Source organism: Arabidopsis thaliana, chromosome 5 (genome assembly GCF_000001735.4).
Source record: "Arabidopsis thaliana chromosome 5, partial sequence".
Lineage (NCBI taxonomy): Eukaryota > Viridiplantae > Streptophyta > Magnoliopsida > Brassicales > Brassicaceae > Arabidopsis > Arabidopsis thaliana.
In genome coordinates, this window is record NC_003076.8 from 16,003,271 (window position 1) to 16,022,072 (window position 18,802).

Here is an 18,802-nt window from a genome sequence, read left to right on the forward strand (position 1 = left end):
ATGTGTTTTCGTACCTAAATATATTTGTAGAGTAAACTATAACCCAAACCAAAAAAATATTTAAATTTCATATCTAAAATTTGTGCAAAAACAAGAGTCAAATTAATTAGTGTTAGCCAACATTGTTACAGTGCTAAGTTAAGCGAACACATATATGATGATATGTCTTTAAAAGATATGTAGACTCGAACCTGTAAGTTATAGCTTTTAAATAAGTATCTAATACCGATTTATCCGACAACCTTCTCCGGGTTATACACAATAAAACAAATTTATAAATCTTAAATATCTGGTATCAATTATCAGTTCTTATTTACGGACCAAATTTCACGCTAAAATGAAAATCTACTATTGATAAATTCGTGGAAAAGATCAAATCAGAAGTTAAGAACAATGACAAGACTCATTTAGATTCACTGCTTTATGTATTTTGTTAGCTATGTCTTTTGAAATCGAAATGGAAGAAGAGTCTATTGAGAAGATGTATCAAATGATGGCGGAAATTTTAATTGTTGTTGATCCTACATCAAAATCCTAGAATTTGATTATTTTTTCCAATTCACAACGACATTCTTTTGTTAATCTGAAAACACAACACACTTAAGGTATATAAACTAAAACGTTTGGGTAAATCTCGATGAAGATTATGAGATAAAAATGGTTATGTACCTCCTTTAAAAGCAAAGATCTAAAACCAACATTTACTCTAATAAAAATTCAGATAATAATTGTAAAAGTAACAGAATGTACTTTCCTAACATGTATACAACCGGATATCCATCATTGTCTGAAATGGACACACACCCTCGAAAGTCTAAATTAGTTATCACTGGTTACTTCTCTATTTGTGTCTAACGAATAAAGTCCTTGGTTGACTTATTATGTGTTCCAAGTTTATGGGCTTTATAGTGGCCCATCACATAGATTCCAGATTTCATTTTATTTCCTACCTACTAAGATCTGATCTGGTTTTAATGCTCTTGACCAGTAGTAATCTTTCTCTTTTCGTTATTTCCTTCTTCTTCAGTTCCTCCTTCTTCAATCTCTCTATTCTCTTACTAACGTTATTTCTTCAATCTCATTGATCAAAAAAAACCAAAACCCTAATCTGCAAAAATCTCAATTTCCTCCAAAAGTTTCAGTTTTTAAAAATGGGTTTTCTTCTTTTGTAACGAAAAAATGTGTCAAACTTTGAATTGACCATTTTTTTTTATAAGGATTCGATGAAGAAATTGAGAAGCTATTACTCAAATGTGAGACATCATCAGAATCACCATCATCATCACCATCATCATAGCAACATTGTTTCTTCAGAGAGGAAATGGATATTTTTCCCTCTATTGATTGGTTCAATCTTCGCTTTGTTCTTACTCTTCCTCACAACAACCCTAACTTCACCAACCGGAGGAGTCCGATTTCTCCCTTTTACCCGACCCGTTTTGTTAACCGGATCTGGTTCATCAGCTTTCGTTGAATCCAAAATCAAACCTCAACAAATCTCATCACTCCCGTCGCCACCGCGTTTTGCTTACTTGATTTCTGGATCCGCCGGCGACGGGAAATCTCTCCGGCGAACTCTTTTGGCTCTTTACCATCCGAATAATCGGTATGTTGTTCATTTAGATAGAGAATCTTCGCGTGAGGAGAGAGAGGAGCTTCATGGATATATCAAAAACTCGTCTTTGTTTCGAAGGTTTATGAATGTTCATATGATTGAGAAAGCTAATCTTGTCACGTATCGTGGACCTACTATGGTTGCCAATACACTTCACGCCGCTGCGATTTTGCTTAGAGAAGGAGCTGATTGGGATTGGTTTATCAATCTTAGCTCTTCTGACTATCCTTTAGTGACTCAAGATGGTGAGGTTTCTGAGGAATTGTTTGAGAAAAATTGAAACTTTTAGTTATGATTGTTCACTAAAGATTTGACCTTTTTGTGTGTCAGATTTGTTGCATATCTTTTCGCATTTGCCGCGGGATTTGAACTTCATTGATCATACTAGTAACATTGGATGGAAAGCGTAAGAAGAGTTTTAGAGTTTTTGTTTTCTGTGTCTTTTGTTTCGTATAGTAGAAGGAACTCTGATTTTGTTGTTGTTTTGATCTGGTTTCTTTTAGATCACAAAGAGCAAAACCGGTGATTATAGATCCTGGACTGTATTTGAACAAGAAATCTGATGTTTTTTGGGTTACGCAAAGACGGAGCATCCCAACAGCATTCAAGCTTTTCACAGGTGCTTGATCCCTCTAAAGCCTACTCGGTTTGTTACACTATAATCATCTCTGAAATTGCTATGATTTGATTCATGTTTAGTTGGATGAAACACTGACTCATCATACTTAGATTGCTAGGAAAATCTTTATAATCTCTGAGCAATTCACAGACTTGTTTTGATTGGTTGTCTCTATGTAGCTGTTTAGTTCGGTCGGTGCTTCTCAGATTTGCTCCATTTCTCATTGGTTGAACAACGTGGAATCATTATGCTTAGATTAGAACATTTGATAAGATCTGCAATATTATACTAAGAAGTTGGTTTTAAGTTTTGCCTTTGATTGTTGGGAAGACTTTTCTTCAGAGTCTATGATTCTCACATCGTTACAATTTCAGATTCTCTTTAACTAACATGTGATTCTTGGGAACAGGCTCTGCTTGGATGGCGTTATCTCGGCCATTCGTCGACTATTGTATATGGGGTTGGGATAATCTACCTCGTACGGTCTTAATGTATTACTCGAATTTTCTCTCTTCTCCAGAAGGATATTTTCACACTGTTCTCTGCAACGCTGAGGAATTCAGAAACACAACGGTAAATAGCGACCTGCACTTCATATCGTGGGACAATCCGCCTAAGCAGCATCCACACCATCTCACTCTTACAGACATGACCAAAATGGTAAATAGCAATGCCCCGTTTGCTAGAAAGTTCAGAAGAGAAGATCCTGTCCTTGACAAGATCGATGATGAGCTCCTTAACAGAGGTCCTGGGATGATAACACCTGGCGGTTGGTGCATTGGAAGCCATGAGAATGGGAGTGACCCTTGTGCTGTTATTGGTGATACTGATGTTATCAGGCCTGGTCCAGGCGCTAGACGGCTCGAGAATCTGGTAACTTCGTTATTATCCACTGAGAATTTCCGATCAAAACAGTGTAAGTGATCTGATATATCTAGAGAACGACATCACATAGAGATGGAATGTAGCAGCCTTGATTATTGGGGTTAGATGTGATTTAGGATCTGATAGAAATCCCTCTTTTAGTCAAGAATATAAGTGAAGAAATACAGAACAATTAGGCTATATGATGTGGGAAGTATTTGTCTTGTTGCTCCACACAACATGCCTTAAGGTCTTGTTGTAGTTCTCAGATTGGAATTTTGAGATTTTGTACTCTGCTGTTTTAAAGTTAGTTTCTTCCTTTCAACTTCTTATTTTGTAGTTAAGTTAAACCCAAACATTGCATTCATGCACTAGTAAAAAGAAACATAAGAAGCATTTTAAGCTCATAGAACAAAATTGCGTCAAACAGTAAAAATCATCAACCAACTATTTGTACTTGTTAGTTGTTCCCATCAGTTTTACAATTTCAAGATCAAAACCGGATATTGAATACACCGGTTTGATATCTTTATTGGTTTTCTTTCCCACTCCACTGACTTGTCTCCTTAGATATACACATGTTAAGATTTTTGAGGAATTCTTTTGTTCATCTAGAAACTTCGTCTCAACGTTTTGATGATCAGCACTAACAATACGACCACAATGTTTAATAAAAGAAGAAAGTTTTGAAGGAAAAAGTTTTCATATTGGAAAACCATACCTTTCAAAACTTTCTATCTGTTTATCTTCATGCAAGCAAGTCATTTTAAAGATAGATTTTGAAGTTTAACCTCATAGTGCTAGGATTCAGACAAATATGGATTGAAGTATAACCAGATTAGATTACACCTTAAGACAAAAGAAGCAAATTCATACAAATTCAAGACCCCGTAGTGCTAGGTTTTGTTTGTACTTTGTAAATACTAAATTCTAATGATGCTATTTATGTAGAACATTTACCAGTTTAACATATATTTGGTTTATTAATTTTAGAAAAAAGTTAAGGATGCAAATGACGATAGACTTTTTTTTTTTGGGTAGAATGACAATAGACTTATTCTTAACACAAAAGTTCTGTATCTAAAATAAATTCACAAATATGAAAATAATTTTATTCTATTCTATATGAAATTTTTATATGTACAAAATATACTCCCAATATAGAAATATAAGTTTAGTTTTCAATATACCTTTTTCATGATCTAAATCCTATCAAATTCATTATTTTTAATTGTCAAATTCTATAATAAATTGTATAATTGTATCCTAAATTTGAAATCAACTTTGAATTAACTATGTTAACTTAAATTGAAACCACAGTCAAACAAATATGTTTTTCAACAACTCTTCTTCAATAACTTCCCAAACATTGAGTCAACATAATATTGAAACTTTGTCACTAACATATTATGGTAGAGAGTTAAAATAATTACCTAACAATACAGTCAAATACTTTTAAAGAATTAATCACTATTACTGTATGGTAGAAGATTAAATGAAACTATAAATACTAGTCGTTTTTCATCTATTGTTGTACAAGATTTGCGGCGCCGCATTTTCTACTTAACTTAATCAAACCGGGATTCGAGTGTCAACACTATGGAGTCTGCATTGGTAGTTTATAAGGTATTAAAACCCTAATCTAATTATATAGGTAAATTATGCATACATTCATTTGTTTTGTTTTATGGTGCTTTTATCTAATTATACTATAGATTTGTGATTGTTTTTAATATATTTTAATAATTTTGTTAATATGATTTCTTTTGCTATATAATGAAATGGAATCAAAATATTCTAGGATACCTTGATCCATATCCAAAAAACAACTGTCCATATAAAATGCTTTTGTATGCATCCATGGAAAATAGCTTAAAAATCAATATAAACCTAAAATATATAATTTTAAATAAGTTTTCTCAAAATAATTTTTCATAAATCTTTTCGAACATAATTATCATAGTTATTCTAATTTTCAAAATAAAGTTTATTTTATAGATACTTTGAGGTATTCTTTGATATACAAAATTAGATTTGGATGGATCCACTTAAACAGGTTTTTAAATTAACATACTCTGATCCGCATCAAAGAATGCATAGAACTTATTTTTTTGGAGCAGATAAATCTTGGATTGGATATCAGATCCCTAGTATTTTTTTTCAAGCATTATGGATGACATCAATTGCTTTGACTTGCTAAAACCTAAAAAGATATGTGTGCTTTTAAAAGAAATTCATTCTCCTAGGAATTCCATTTTTAGAATAAATTAGCCATCAACCTAATATCACACACCAACACATATATTTGTATGGATTTGAGATTTTGATACTTCACATTCTGTAGACACCGTCAAATGAGGTTCAAGAAGAAATCAATTCATTGAGGTGGAAACGTTGGACACTTTCAGAGGATTTGAAACTAAAAGAGCTTGTGGCTGTGTATGGTCCTCAAAAATGGCCGCACATTGGAAAGCAAATGCAAGGCAGATCAGGTTAGAAATGTGCTTTCGTTTTTTTTTACTTTTTTTTCCAAAGATTAATCTTTTTCTTCGTTTTTGTGTGTTGAAGGTAAGTCTTGTAGATCAAGGTGGTATAACCATTTGGATCCAAGGATTAGGAATGATGTTTTTAGTGACGAGGAAGAAAAATTGCTAATCAAAGCTTACAACGAATGGGGTTGCAAATGGTCTAAGATTGCTAGGCTTTTCCCTGGAAGAACAGACAGACAAATGCAGAGACTATGGCGATTGGTCATGAAAACAAAATTGGAGAGGCCATAAACTTCTACTCATGAACTAACTGCAAATGACAAAATAGAAGGCGAGAGAAACATTCAATGTTTTTTTTTCTTTTTTTTTTGGGTCTCTTTGAACTAACGACCTCATAGATTCTGTGTTAGGGTTTGTACGTGATAAAAGTACAAAGATGCCACAAGAGGAAACCACTCACCTCGAAGCTAAGTATCGCAACGAAACAATGAATTACTTAGCTCATCAACGTCGCTTCTATAACATCCCTAAAGGTTTCTTGGCAATGTCCACACCGCCTGTCTCCAACTCTCAACCATCATCATCATCATCATCACCATCATTACCATCCAAACCCGAAGATGCAAAGGCCAATATACCCGCAAAGTATATAGACTTTCTCGGGTTAGGAGATTCTGAAAAGAAAAAGAAGAAACTACTATAGAACTTCTTGATTGTAACCTTATTACATATAATGTGGAATCTGTAAAATATCAACATAACAATGTTGTATTTTTACAAGCAATAAAACTCAATTTGTGCTTCTTTAATTATTTTTCGAATTTCCAGGTTTAGAAGATTAAAAATATATGTCCATTGTAAATCACTGAGCTTCACTATAAAACTGAAATTTTAAGAACTAAGAAAAATAATCTAATGCTATAATAGAGATATTCATAATCTCGAAAGTTCGTAAAGTTCAGATATTCATAATCTCTATTATACCATCAGATTATTTTTCTTAGTTCTAATTTATTCCAAGAGTAGTGATAAGATAGATACATAGATCCTTAACAGAGATCTTGTATAATAAATTGAAAGTCCTGACCAAATTTTTCAAATGAAAACGGTCAGGACTTGGCCTTGAAAGCGGGCTCGTAATCGATGTTACTCCTTGCAACTTGGCCTAGATGGCTTAGTCACGATCCGTTGTAACTAGAGTTGTAATGTTGTTTTTGACCTTTTGTAGTTTGCTTTGATATGCGTCTATATTTGTAATTTTGTCAAAAACTCTAAAATAGTATAAAATTTCATCTTTCACCAAAAGAAAAAAAAAATCACTACATGCATGCATGTCAAAAAAATAAAAAAAAAGAGTAGGTTTAAATCAATACATCAGTACATTTACATGCATGAAGTATCAAAAATCTAATTAATACTCCTTAATGACTAAATGTGGAATTTCCAGTTTTTCCTAGTTATACCCGAAAACACATTTAAATCAATACATCAGTACATCTACATGCATGAAGTTTAATCTAATTAATACTCCTTAATGACTAAATGTAGAATTTCCAGTTTTTCCTAGTTATACCCGAAAACACATTTGGTGACTCTGAAGAGGCAGAGCAGAGAAGCCTTGCACCCTAAGAAAGAGCCTTGATTCGCCGTTTACGGTTTCCAAATTGGAAAATGCTTTGTAGAACAAGAAGAAACTTAAACGCGTCACCACCATGCATTAATTCAACGATAACCGTTCCTATCACTTAATTGGGTAGCAAACATAGTTCTAGGCGAAGCCAAGCTTTCCTCTTAGAATCCTAGAGTAGATTGTAGTATTCATTATTCAAAGAAATAAGGGGAAAAATAGCAGTAAATTATATATACATTTATTATTGAGATTTTAGTTAATGACATTGCAAAACATCACCGAGATTGGAATCTAGCAACCGAAATTCATAAATTGTATTAGATGTGATTTAGGATCTTATAGTATCCTTCATCACTGCTAATCTATATAGCTGTGGCCTGTGGGAAGTATATTTTTTCTTGTTTCTCTACACAGAATTATCAGACTGGAATTTCGAGATTTTTGTGTCCCTATGTGAAAACTTTGCCGTTGCATTTCTTACTTTTTCGTTTCTATGTTCTTTTATTATTAGAGAAGGGAAATAACATTTGCATATGGGTTTAAGACTTTAAGTTCACCAAATAAATTAAGCTAAATAATAATCATCAACCAAATATTTTGAACTTGCTTTTCTTCTTCTCTTGTTGGCTCCTCTGATATTGGTTCTCTTCCTCTAGAGCGCTGATTAGAAGGTTCAAGGATTTATCAACGTCGATTTGTTGGTTTCTGGCCATAAGATTTTCCGCGACATCAGCTGGAGAAATCTTTGTTTCCTCCAACAGAGCCTTGATTTCGCTAAACAAGGGATGAGCATCATCACCATCAAGATCAAGGTAATTCTTGGCAAGAATCTTGAACGCTTCGTAAGTGCAGTAAGACAACTCAATGTGCATATCCATTCTTCCTCTCCTAATCAAAGCTGGGTCAAGCTTCTCCAAGTGGTTTGTTGTGAATACAACAATCCTTTCTTGTCCACAAGCTGACCAAATACCATCAATGAAGTTGAGAAGACCTGAGAGTGTAACCGAGTTTTCGTCTTTATCTTCTTTTCCATATCTTTCCCTTGAGTTGCTCTCTTTCTTGATTCTGTTACTTGTGAAATCTGCTGAGCAATCTATGTCTTCAATCACAATAATAGACTTGCTGGATGTTGCTGTAAGCAGTTTTTTCAACTCCGAGTTGTTCTTTACCGCCGTAAGTTCGAGATCATAGATGTTATAGTTTAGAAGATTAGCCATAGCTGAGATCATGGTCGACTTACCGGTTCCTGGTGGTCCGTACAACAAATAACCTCTCTTCCAAGCTTTCCCTATCTTCTTGTAATACTCCTTACCATTACTAAAGGCGATGAGGTCATTCACGATCTCTTCTTTCTTCTTTGGATCCATAGCTAGTGTCTGAAAACTCGCGGGGTGCTCAAATTCAATAGATCTCCACATATTTTGGCCAAAAACCCATTGCGTACTTAAGTTATTCGTGAAAAGCCTTGTTTGCTTGTTCTTGACTATAATAGATTTCCCTTCTTCAACCACATATTTTATATATGAATTGGTTATAAGGGTCCTTGCGCGGTTGTGAAAAGTGAGCTTATAATATCGGTTTCCATCATTATCAACCACTCTCTCCCACCAGACATTAGCTCCTTTGTACTCGTCTCTGACTTTAGCCTCGTTTCGTTTCAATACCAAACCTTTGCTTTCTTTCACTTGGCTTCCTCTAAGATGTTTGGTCTTGTCGGTTGCTTTTGAGTCAAGGTAGGTATCAATGGCCGAGAAAGCTTGGTTGAAACTGTACTCATCGCTTTCCGGAAAGTGGATCTCGACATAAGGAGAGAAGAGGTTGGTGAAATGATCGGAAACTCTTTGAGCAAAACAGAGTTGTTGGAATGAAGACAAAAGAAACTCTTTGATTGTGATCTTCAAGTGGTCAGGGAAGATTTGTTGTATTGTTGCCCAAAGAAAGAACAAACTTGCCATGCTTGAGCCTATACTTCCAAATGAATCGCCCATCATCATCATTTTTACATACAAAACACAAATTTTCTTACTTTCTTTTTCTTCTTTCTCTGTTTGGTGTAGTATGCTTTTTCTTTTTTTCTGTTTTGGGTTTAGCACTGAGCTTATTTATAAACAAGTGATCAAGTCGGTGAGAAGCGACTAACCCTTACAAAGTCTTGTAAAATATATGATAAAAGTCTTGCGTAGTTAAACTTTTTGCCTCTTTCGACGTTGGTGCCAATATTAAACAGTGTAAAGACCCAACGCGTTTTAACTTTCCACGAATAGGATTATTTTAGGATCAAAGTCTACGGAAGTAGATAATGGAGAAAATGATAAACTAAAAGACCAGTCTTAAAACCTTTCGTGTAGCGAACACAACACTAGACCAAAATTGACTCAAATTATAATTTAACATATTTGATCAAATGTTAACTCGGGTACACACATATATACAAACAACACATTATCTGATTTTGTTATTATTTATGTCGTTTTATTTTAAAAAGATAAATAAAAGAGAAAGAGAATTCTACTAAATACATTTATATTATTGTTTAACAAGTTAATATTTGTATATCGAATTGTGAAATTTATCAAATGAATACATATTTATATATTTTTATAGCTTGTAACACATATCCACAACATCTTCTGTTTAAATAATATGATATTATATAGAATGAATCAAAACATGCATTGACATAGTTTGAGAAGCAAAATACAACTTTTGTTTGGATATCTCCCTCTCACTTTACTTTTTGTTTTAGATTCCAGATATATGAGATTTCCCTTATATTTAGAAGAAATTTATGGATTTTATAAGCTCTTGAACATCTCCATCGGTGGGATGGAGAAGGGTTTCACACCAACATTTATTAATTAAAAAAAAATCAATGAAGAGAGAGATAAATAATTCATGTGAGAAGCGTTTTTCCACATATGTCATAAACCATTGGCTTAGTTATTAAAGGAAAATAAAAAAGAAATAATTTAAGGGTAATAGCAGAATCTATACACAGAAGACTCAATAATTAAGTAAGACTTTTTGTCACTATTTACACAATACAAAAACACATAAAGTTACAATATTATCCTCATCTCTATTTTTTCTTTATTTCTTAAGATTTTTTTTATCTCTCTTCTCTTTCATCTACTCATTCATCTCTTTTTTCTGTCTTTGTTTTTCTTCATACATAAAACAAAATTTGTTATTTTTCATTGCTAATTATTTTCATTATTATCACAATAACGTAGTTATTATCGGTAGTTATTATGTATTAATTATGAAAAATTCTCTCTAATACCCTTTTCAACTCTACCTTTTTTTAGCCACTTTCATTTCTACCATCTTTAAAATTTTAATGACCATTTTACCTCTATTTGGAAATTGTTTTAGGTTAACAAAATGAAATATTAATTTTTTCGCCTAAAATATTCTAAAATAAATTTCCTGCCAAAATTTTCCCGCCAAAATTATAAGGGTTTTAAAAGATTTACAAGGGATTTTAAAAGGGTTTTAAAATATTTGCAAGAGATTTTTAAATAGTTTTAAAAGATTTACAATGGATTTTAAAAGGGTTTTAAAAGATTTACAAGGGATTTTAAAAGGGTTTTAAAATATTTGCAAGAGATTTTTAAATAGTTTTAAAAGATTTACAATGGATTTTAAAAGGGTTTTAAAAGATTTACAAGGGATTTTAAAAGGGTTTTAAAAAATTTACAAGGGATTCTAAAGGGTTTTAAAAAATTTACAAAGGTCTTTTAAAGATTTTTAAAGGGTTTAAAATTGTTTTAAAATGGTTTAAAAATATTTACAAGTTATTTTAAAAGGGTTTTAAAAGATTTACAAGAGATTTTAAAAGGGTTTTAAAATATTTACAAGGGATTTTAAAGGGCTTTAAAAGATTTACAAAGGTTTTTTAAAGATTATTAAAGGGTTGAAAAGTGTTTTAAAAGATTTACAAGAGTTTTAAAATATTTACAAGAGATTTTTAAAGGGTTTAAAAGTGTTTTAAAAGATTTACAAGGGATTTTAAAAGGGTTTAAAATAATTTATAAGAGATTTGTAAAAGGTTTAAAAGTATTTTAAAAGATGTACTTGAGTTTTTAAAAGATTTACAAGAATTTACAAGAAGACACTTTAAAACCCTTTAAAAACTCTTGTAAATTTTTTTAAAACCTTTTAAAATCCCTTGTAAATCTTTGAAAACTCTTTTAAATTTCCTTGTAAATATTTTAAAACCTTTTTAAAATCCTCGTAAATCTTTTAAAACACTTTTAAACCCTTTAAAAATCTTTTAAAAAGCTTTCTATATCTTTTAAAGTCCTTTAAAATCTCTTATAAATATTTTAAAACCCTTTTACAATCTTATGTACATCTTTTAAAACCCTGTTAAAATCCATTGTAAATCTTTTAAAATCCTTTTAAAATCCCTTGTAAATCTATTTCCCGCCAAAAAAAAATTATAAGGATTTTGTTTGGCGGGAACTTTTTTTTTTGGCGGGAAAAAAGTTTGACGGAAAATATTTTTTTGGCGGGATAAATAAATTTTGGCGCAAAGAATTTGGCGGAAAATTTTCAGTTTCCAATTACATGTTTTTATTAGATGAAGATAATTTGGTCATTCAGTTTAAGAGAAGGGGTATATTTAAAAATGGACAACACAAAAGGGTATTATTGTAAAAGGGTAGTAAAAAAGGATAGTTTTGCAAATCACCCAAAAAAAATAGCTACACTGGTTGATAAAAATATTAAATATATGTACACATTTTTTTGTTTTATGGTTATAATAGTAGGTATTTATTTTTCTAAATTGGTACATATATTGAAAGATTATTTGATCTGTAATTTGAAATTATTTCCTAAACATTCAAATAGCTGTATGATAAAAAAATCTGAATGAAATTAAACAAGATCGAATTTCTTGAAAGTCATTACTCTACACAAAACTTTTCCCTCAATATTTTTTATAAGACATAACTCATGCATATGATCAAAACATTCCCATGTGAACAAATTAGCAAAGGAAATCTTCCCAAAATGTATAAAATCTTTCTATAATATATATAATTAAAGTCGGTTTACATTTTTTTTTAATTTAAGTAATACATAAATTGTTGAACAGCATATAATAATATTATAGCTAATAAATTAGCTACAGCTAAAGGTAACGGTAATGCCGGATTAGCAGCTAGGACAGAAGTTGCCAACACTACAACTACCCCATATCTATCCAATGCAAAGACAAGTCTTGGATTCGTACGAGCTAATAATGTGTTGGCTCCGATGAGTACACAGAGGGCGTTCATAGTTAGCATGGAAATAAGTGAGAACCGTGCGGTTAAGTCTCTGGGATCTTCCACCTAAGCGTAAATGCTGTTAAACTCCAGCCCAGCCGTGAGGCAATACCCCAGCACCACCCAACTGAGGGAATTCATCCGGTGAGGCTCGAGTACTAAGTGCGGGAAGCTTCTCTCGTAATAGTGCCTCAGAGCGATGTTAAGAAAGTGAGTAGCATGACCAAAAGAGGATGATGCTTGATCAGAGTTTAGATTACTACGCCTCCTGTTTGGTGAATTCTTGGTACTTGTGTCTTGATAGGTGGTAAAGACGATGACGATGGATGCGTCCCATTTGTAGGGCGAGGTGGTAAAGGACACGTCTATATAGGAGTTTCCTTTGGACTTTGGTTCGCTACAATAAGAAACACCAAGGGCGAGAGTAAAGAGAATATAAAATCTAGAATAACAGAGCATTTTTATGAGCAACGATAAGAAATTTTTATTAAAAAAAAAATCCAAAAGAACAGAGCATTACAAAATTAAGCAACGGAAGATTTTTATTTTGGGCAAAACAATTTCATCAATTTTCAAAGGAACTGACTTTGAAATCTTCATATAGAGATTCTAAAATTATCCATATGGTTAATATCTATGTGTTACAAAATTAAGGAACCACAATTAAGAATAGAATGTTACAAAATCCAGGTTAATGGGGTATGGTTTTTTTAAGGAAACTTTGAAACCTTCAACTTTTATAGAGACTAGATGAGTACCCACGCGAGTGTGGGTTTGTTTTGAAAATTGTTAAAAAAAAAATACATTGATCGTTCTTTATGCTAATTTATATTTACTATTTGTTTATTCTAGTATTTTTAATAAAATTAGATCCATAATATGTAGTTACAATTTTATGGTTAGATTCATTTATGATTTGAAATATTAATTTATATATTTTTTTGTATAAAGCTGATTATTTATAAGATTTTAATATTTTTTCACTTCATGAATACATATAACAACAATAATGATATTTTGATACAATTCTGTGTAACTATGTTATTTTTGTGGTTTAAAATTTTTCTAACTCGATTATAAATAAATCAATTCCTTGTTTTATGTACTTCAACAACATTGTGATAGGCTCATGATTAAAGTTTCGATTGACATCAACTGAAAAAGATCTGAAGAGTATTCGTACAAAAAAATAAAAAGATAGCAAAAAGTGAATTTCATTGAAGTCAACACTTTTAGATCTCTTGTCATTGCATATATCAATATTAGAGAAATGATCGTGTCTTGGATGATTTGAAAATTGTTCAACTTGATTATAAATAAACTATTTATTCTCCAGATATAATACTCCAACAACTATGTTATAGGCTCATGATTAAATATATAGAATTGATATAAACTGAACAAGATTTCAAGAGTATTCATATGAAAAGAATTAAAAGAATGCAAAAATTAAAGTATCATTAAAGTCAATACTTTTAGATCTTCTGTCATTGCATATATCAATATAAGAGAAATGATCGTGTATTACATTATTTGGTAGGTCTAATATTTTGAAGGTTTATTATTTGAAAAAACATGAATGTCAATGTTATCAAAGAATCAAAATTAAATTACTAAACTAATAAGAGGTTAGGTAGCAAACAACTACAACACAATAAAAAAATTAGTCATGATTATTGATAGTAAAAAATTAATAAAATAAAAAGAGTATAGTGAAAGTAGTACTTAATTTGTTTACATAACTTTATTTTATTTTTTTATTTTGGAAAAATCAATTAAAAGTAGAATTGATGATATATTTAATTTGCTTATTTAATTTTATTAGTTTTATTAATTTAAAAAACATCAAATGACATATGTCACTTTGTTGTGTGATGATGTGTTATTTATATGGAGTGAGTTGACCAACTTTAATATATATAATTCTTAAATTAATCATATGGTTAACTAATTATGTGTGTTGATCATAATTTTGTTTACTGTTTTAGCTAGGTTTAACTGTTTAAGTGATAAAAACTACAGCTGCTAAGATTTATTGTGTTTATAGAATGACTTACATTGACCAGTTGAAGGAGAAGGTTCTGCACCGTCAATATCTTCTTCATGCACAGATGATGTCTCGATAGTTTGGTTACAGAGAGACAAAAGCGAAGAACAGGGAGACTTAATGGCGAAAAAGAGAGAGATAATGGTGAAGAAGAACAGAGGAGAGATTATGGGGTTTTATAGAGGAACGACTTCTCTTATTCCATTTTGTTACGATAAGTTGATAACATCACTCTCAAATGGTAACAAAATGAATCATCTCGGAAGTTTCCTTGGTTGTATATTTACACATTTTTTAAAAATACTTATTTATTTACATATTATTGAACTGAGTTGAGAAAATACTTATATATATTTACTTAAAAGAATATTTAACATATTAAATACGTAGAGCCTAATTCATTTATTATTTCTATCATTGCAAATTGTATAAATCATTTATTATTTCTATCATTGCAAATTGTATAAACCTTCTTCTTCTTTTTGTTTGTTAAAGCTTGGAAGGGTTTCTTACATCCTATGATTTAGTCTCAAATGATTCAGTAATCCTTTAGTCAATATTCTAGACTTTTAAATTCAGTACTGAAAATGTTTTTTATCAACATTTGATTTAAATTAAAAGAAAATATTTACCAAAAAGGTGCAAATTGATAACTGAACATGTTAAGCGATTATATTCGTTTATGTTAGATACAAAATCATAATTCATAGTAAACAAATGTAGATAACATTAGTATACACAAACTATCACATTAAAGTTTCTTACATCATCAATTGGTAAACTTGTCTAAGAGGTTTATTTTTTTCTTTTGATAAAATGTGAAATTTGTAATATCCAAAAATTGTAAGGAATATGTCCCCTTAAGGAAACAGAACAAAGGCAAAAACAGAGTCATATAGCTCGTAACCAGAACAAAGTAGCCTAGAGCTATAACAGAGTTGTCGCAACTCGCAAAGATATTATAAGTGGTGTACCAGCAAAAAGTATTCAAACAAAATGAAGAATCATCTGTGTTTGACATAATTTATCTAGTTACAACAATTCCGTTTTACCTGTAGCTCTTTTTCTGGAATATGTTGTTGCATATCTTTAAATAAATAAAAAGGATTAGTCAAGTGATTTATTTATGGACCAACTCAAAATTCAATTAGCTTGGCAAGTGAATAGAAACCATACCGAAGACCTGAACTTTAAAACTGAGCACTATAAAATTGCGTTACCCTGACCCAATAAAATTGTTAGGACACTATAATTTTAGCGGAAAACAAAATAGAAACTGCATATTTGCAGACAAAGATGAAAGCGACATACTTTCCTTAATAAACTGTCAAATCAATCGCATTAAAATTTGTCTTTATTCCCTTTATTATAACCGTTATTTGTATTTACTATTGCATTTTTGTTTTCTTGTTAAAGCTCAAACCATAAATGCAAACGCCAAAACGTAAATATTAGAAAAGAAAATCCGCTACATTATAACCACATTTTTTATTTTATTTTATTAGCATCAGATTTTATTTTAGATTAAAAAAAAAACAAATTCGAAAAATATTGTTTACATAGATAATATGTATAACCACAGTTTAAAATTAAAATTCCCTACTTTCGTCTTATTAAAACAAAATTTCCATACTTTCATCGTTTTTCACGAAACTAGTTTTTTCAGATGACGTAACTCTTAAATCCAAAATTCACATAATAAATTTTTTGAAAGAAAAAACAAATTCAATAATATCTTTTTATTAATAACTTGATTACAAAAGGGTACATATTATTTTGAGGAACAAGTTAAGTTTTCTCTCAAGAAGTAGGGTTTATAAAATGAATTGAGGATAGGTACATTAATGTTTTGTACGAATTTTAGTGTATGAAACAAATAGTTAAAAGTATTTGTTTTGTAAATTATAAATAATAAAATAACTATTTTTTAAATTATGTTTGGAAAAGTAACTATTTTGCAAATTCACCCTTTTATTAATGATCCTAACACCATGTGACTGAATTGCTAACTAATGTTATGACAACTAGCCGAATAAATATAATCATCAAGAGGAGTATAGTTCCTCATAACCATGTCGAGTATCACCGTAGTTAGCTTTTACATAAGGAAACAAAGATACTACTATTGTAACTTCGAATGGTATGATCGTTACTTATTGTATAGTACTCATATGTTTCATAATATAGGATGTTTAAGAGTTTTTATTTTATTTTAAAATATATGATGTTTTACAAATTTTTATGCTACTTTAAATACATTTGATGTTTTATGACTGTTTATATTCTGTAGTATTTTATGTAATTTTTTGAAAATACTAGTTTTTTATGACCAGAGAAAATTTTCTAAAATTTATGTGTTTTTAGCCAAAACATCATATATTTTGAAACAAATGGAGTTATCAACATGTTAATCTTTCATCGTTGTTTCATTTTCTTCCTTCTCTTCCTTCTCTTCCTTCTTTATCTTCTTCTCCTCTCTCTTCTTCCTCTTAATCTCTTCCTCTTCTTTCTTCTTCTTCTCCTCATCCTCAATCCTCCTCTTCGCTTCCTCTTTCTCCTCCTTCAACGCTTCAATCAATCGCTTCAAACAAATCTCCTTAGTCTCAACTTCTGATTTCTTCAACAGATTCTCTCCCACATCAGCAGGAGTCATCTTTATTTCTTCTACCTCAAGTAACCTCTTGATCTCATCAAACAACTCATTATCATCTTCTTCCTTAGCATCCAAGTAATTGTTTGCCAACACTTTAAACGCTTCAAAACCGCAGTAGGACATCTCTATATGCTTATCCATTCTTCCTTTTCGAATCAAAGCCGGATCTAACTTATCTATGAAATTAGTAGTGAACACAATGATCCTCTCACCACCACAAGCTGACCATAACCCATCAATGAAATTCAGTAACCCTGATAATGTCACTTTACTTCCTTTATTCTCACCTTGATCTTTCTTCATCTGCTTCTCAATCGGGCTAGTCTCATCTTCGTCTTCCTCCTCGTCCTTCTTCTGCTTTCTCTGACCAGTTAGGTCAAGAGAACAATCGATATCTTCAATAACAATTATCGATTTCCCTGAAGTCTCAATCAACAACCTTCTCAGCTCTGTGTTATCCTTGACTGTTGTCAATTCAAGATCATAAACATCATACTCCAAGAGATTCGCCATCGCAGCGATCATTGTTGATTTTCCGGTTCCTGGTGGACCAAACAAGAGATACCCTCGTTTCCACGCTTTCCCGATCTTCTTGTAGTAATCTTTGCTATTACTAAACTTGATCAAATCGTTCTTGATCTCTTCCTTCTTCTTATATTCCATAGCAAGTGTATCAAATGTAGCAGGATGCTCGAAAGTGACGTGGCTCCACTTCGTTTGCTTATAGCCAGACCAATTCTGGCTAGGATTATTTGAATAAAGCTTCCTTTCTCTGTTCTTAACCTCAATTGTCTTGCCTTCACTAATAACATGATTAAGATATTTCTTTGTGATTACTTCCCTGTCACGTCTATGAAACTTAAGCATGTAGAATCTTGACTCGTCGGCTTTAGGGTAAAAGGAGATCGCCCGGCTTTCACTTTGATGCTTCTTAGATTGCCACCAAACTTTGACCCCTTGAAACTCATCAGTGATCTCTTCGTGGTCGTCCATGCTAAGGATAATAGATTTATTTCCTTTGATTGTGTTTGCTGTTAGTTTCTTGGCTCGAGAAGAAGAGTCTTTGCTAAGATAGCTCTGGATCGCGTCATAGACATCGCTTCGCTTGAACCGCTCACCGCTATATTCATGGAACGTTATCTGAATATAAGGGTAGATAAAACCGATGAGGCTCTGAGCTAATGGTTCGAAGTGCTCTCTGAGACGGTAAGGGAAGAATCTTTCGAAGATTGTGTATATAAACACTAAACTTGCGAGAGCAGAGCCCGTATTAGTCCATACTTCACCCATTTTCACCATTTTTTTGGATGCTCTGTTCGGTGGATTTAAAAAGGGGTTTTGTTTCCGATTTCTTAGGAAGCAAGAAAGGTTTCAAAAGATATGTATGGGTTGAGTTTTTCTCAGAAAGAAAATAGTTATGATAATGAAGAAGGTAGTGTGTATACACCACAACTTTTGATATATTTATAGAAGTGTATAATAAGATTTTCTTGGAAATTGACCAAGTAAATGCCCAATACATAGGTAATGTGCAATAATCAACTAGGAACTGCTAAATATTAAACTAAATATAAATAAACCTTTAGTGGTAAACAACGAAGAACTTGTC

The 18,802-nt window shown here is 31.6% G+C and overlaps 3 protein-coding genes and 1 pseudogene across 4 annotated transcripts; 2 read left to right on the top strand and 2 right to left on the bottom strand.

The window, feature by feature from the left end:
- Nucleotides 1-982: 982 nt before the first annotated feature.
- On the top strand, nucleotides 983-3,553 carry AT5G39990 (Core-2/I-branching beta-1,6-N-acetylglucosaminyltransferase family protein). The gene is made up of 4 exons (NM_123362.5): nucleotides 983-1,860; nucleotides 1,946-2,021; nucleotides 2,119-2,234; nucleotides 2,644-3,553. The coding sequence occupies exons 1-4, from the start codon at nucleotides 1,224-1,226 to the stop codon at nucleotides 3,156-3,158; spliced, it is 1,344 nt and encodes a 447-aa protein (NP_198815.1). The 5' UTR covers nucleotides 983-1,223; the 3' UTR covers nucleotides 3,159-3,553.
- Nucleotides 3,554-4,564: 1,011 nt separating this feature from the next.
- Nucleotides 4,565-6,381, top strand: AT5G39995 (annotated as a pseudogene). The gene is made up of 4 exons: nucleotides 4,565-4,724; nucleotides 5,443-5,590; nucleotides 5,667-5,918; nucleotides 5,986-6,381.
- A 1,217-nt stretch (nucleotides 6,382-7,598) lies between these two features.
- AT5G40000 (P-loop containing nucleoside triphosphate hydrolases superfamily protein) lies at nucleotides 7,599-9,289 on the bottom strand. The gene has a single exon (NM_123363.2). The coding sequence runs from the start codon at nucleotides 9,212-9,214 to the stop codon at nucleotides 7,802-7,804; it is 1,413 nt and encodes a 470-aa protein (NP_198816.1). The 5' UTR covers nucleotides 9,215-9,289; the 3' UTR covers nucleotides 7,599-7,801.
- Nucleotides 9,290-16,787: 7,498 nt separating this feature from the next.
- Nucleotides 16,788-18,646, bottom strand: AATP1 (AAA-ATPase 1). Its single transcript, NM_123364.2, has one exon. The coding sequence runs from the start codon at nucleotides 18,490-18,492 to the stop codon at nucleotides 16,948-16,950; it is 1,545 nt and encodes a 514-aa protein (NP_198817.1). The 5' UTR covers nucleotides 18,493-18,646; the 3' UTR covers nucleotides 16,788-16,947.
- Between the last annotated feature and the right edge of the window lie 156 nt (nucleotides 18,647-18,802).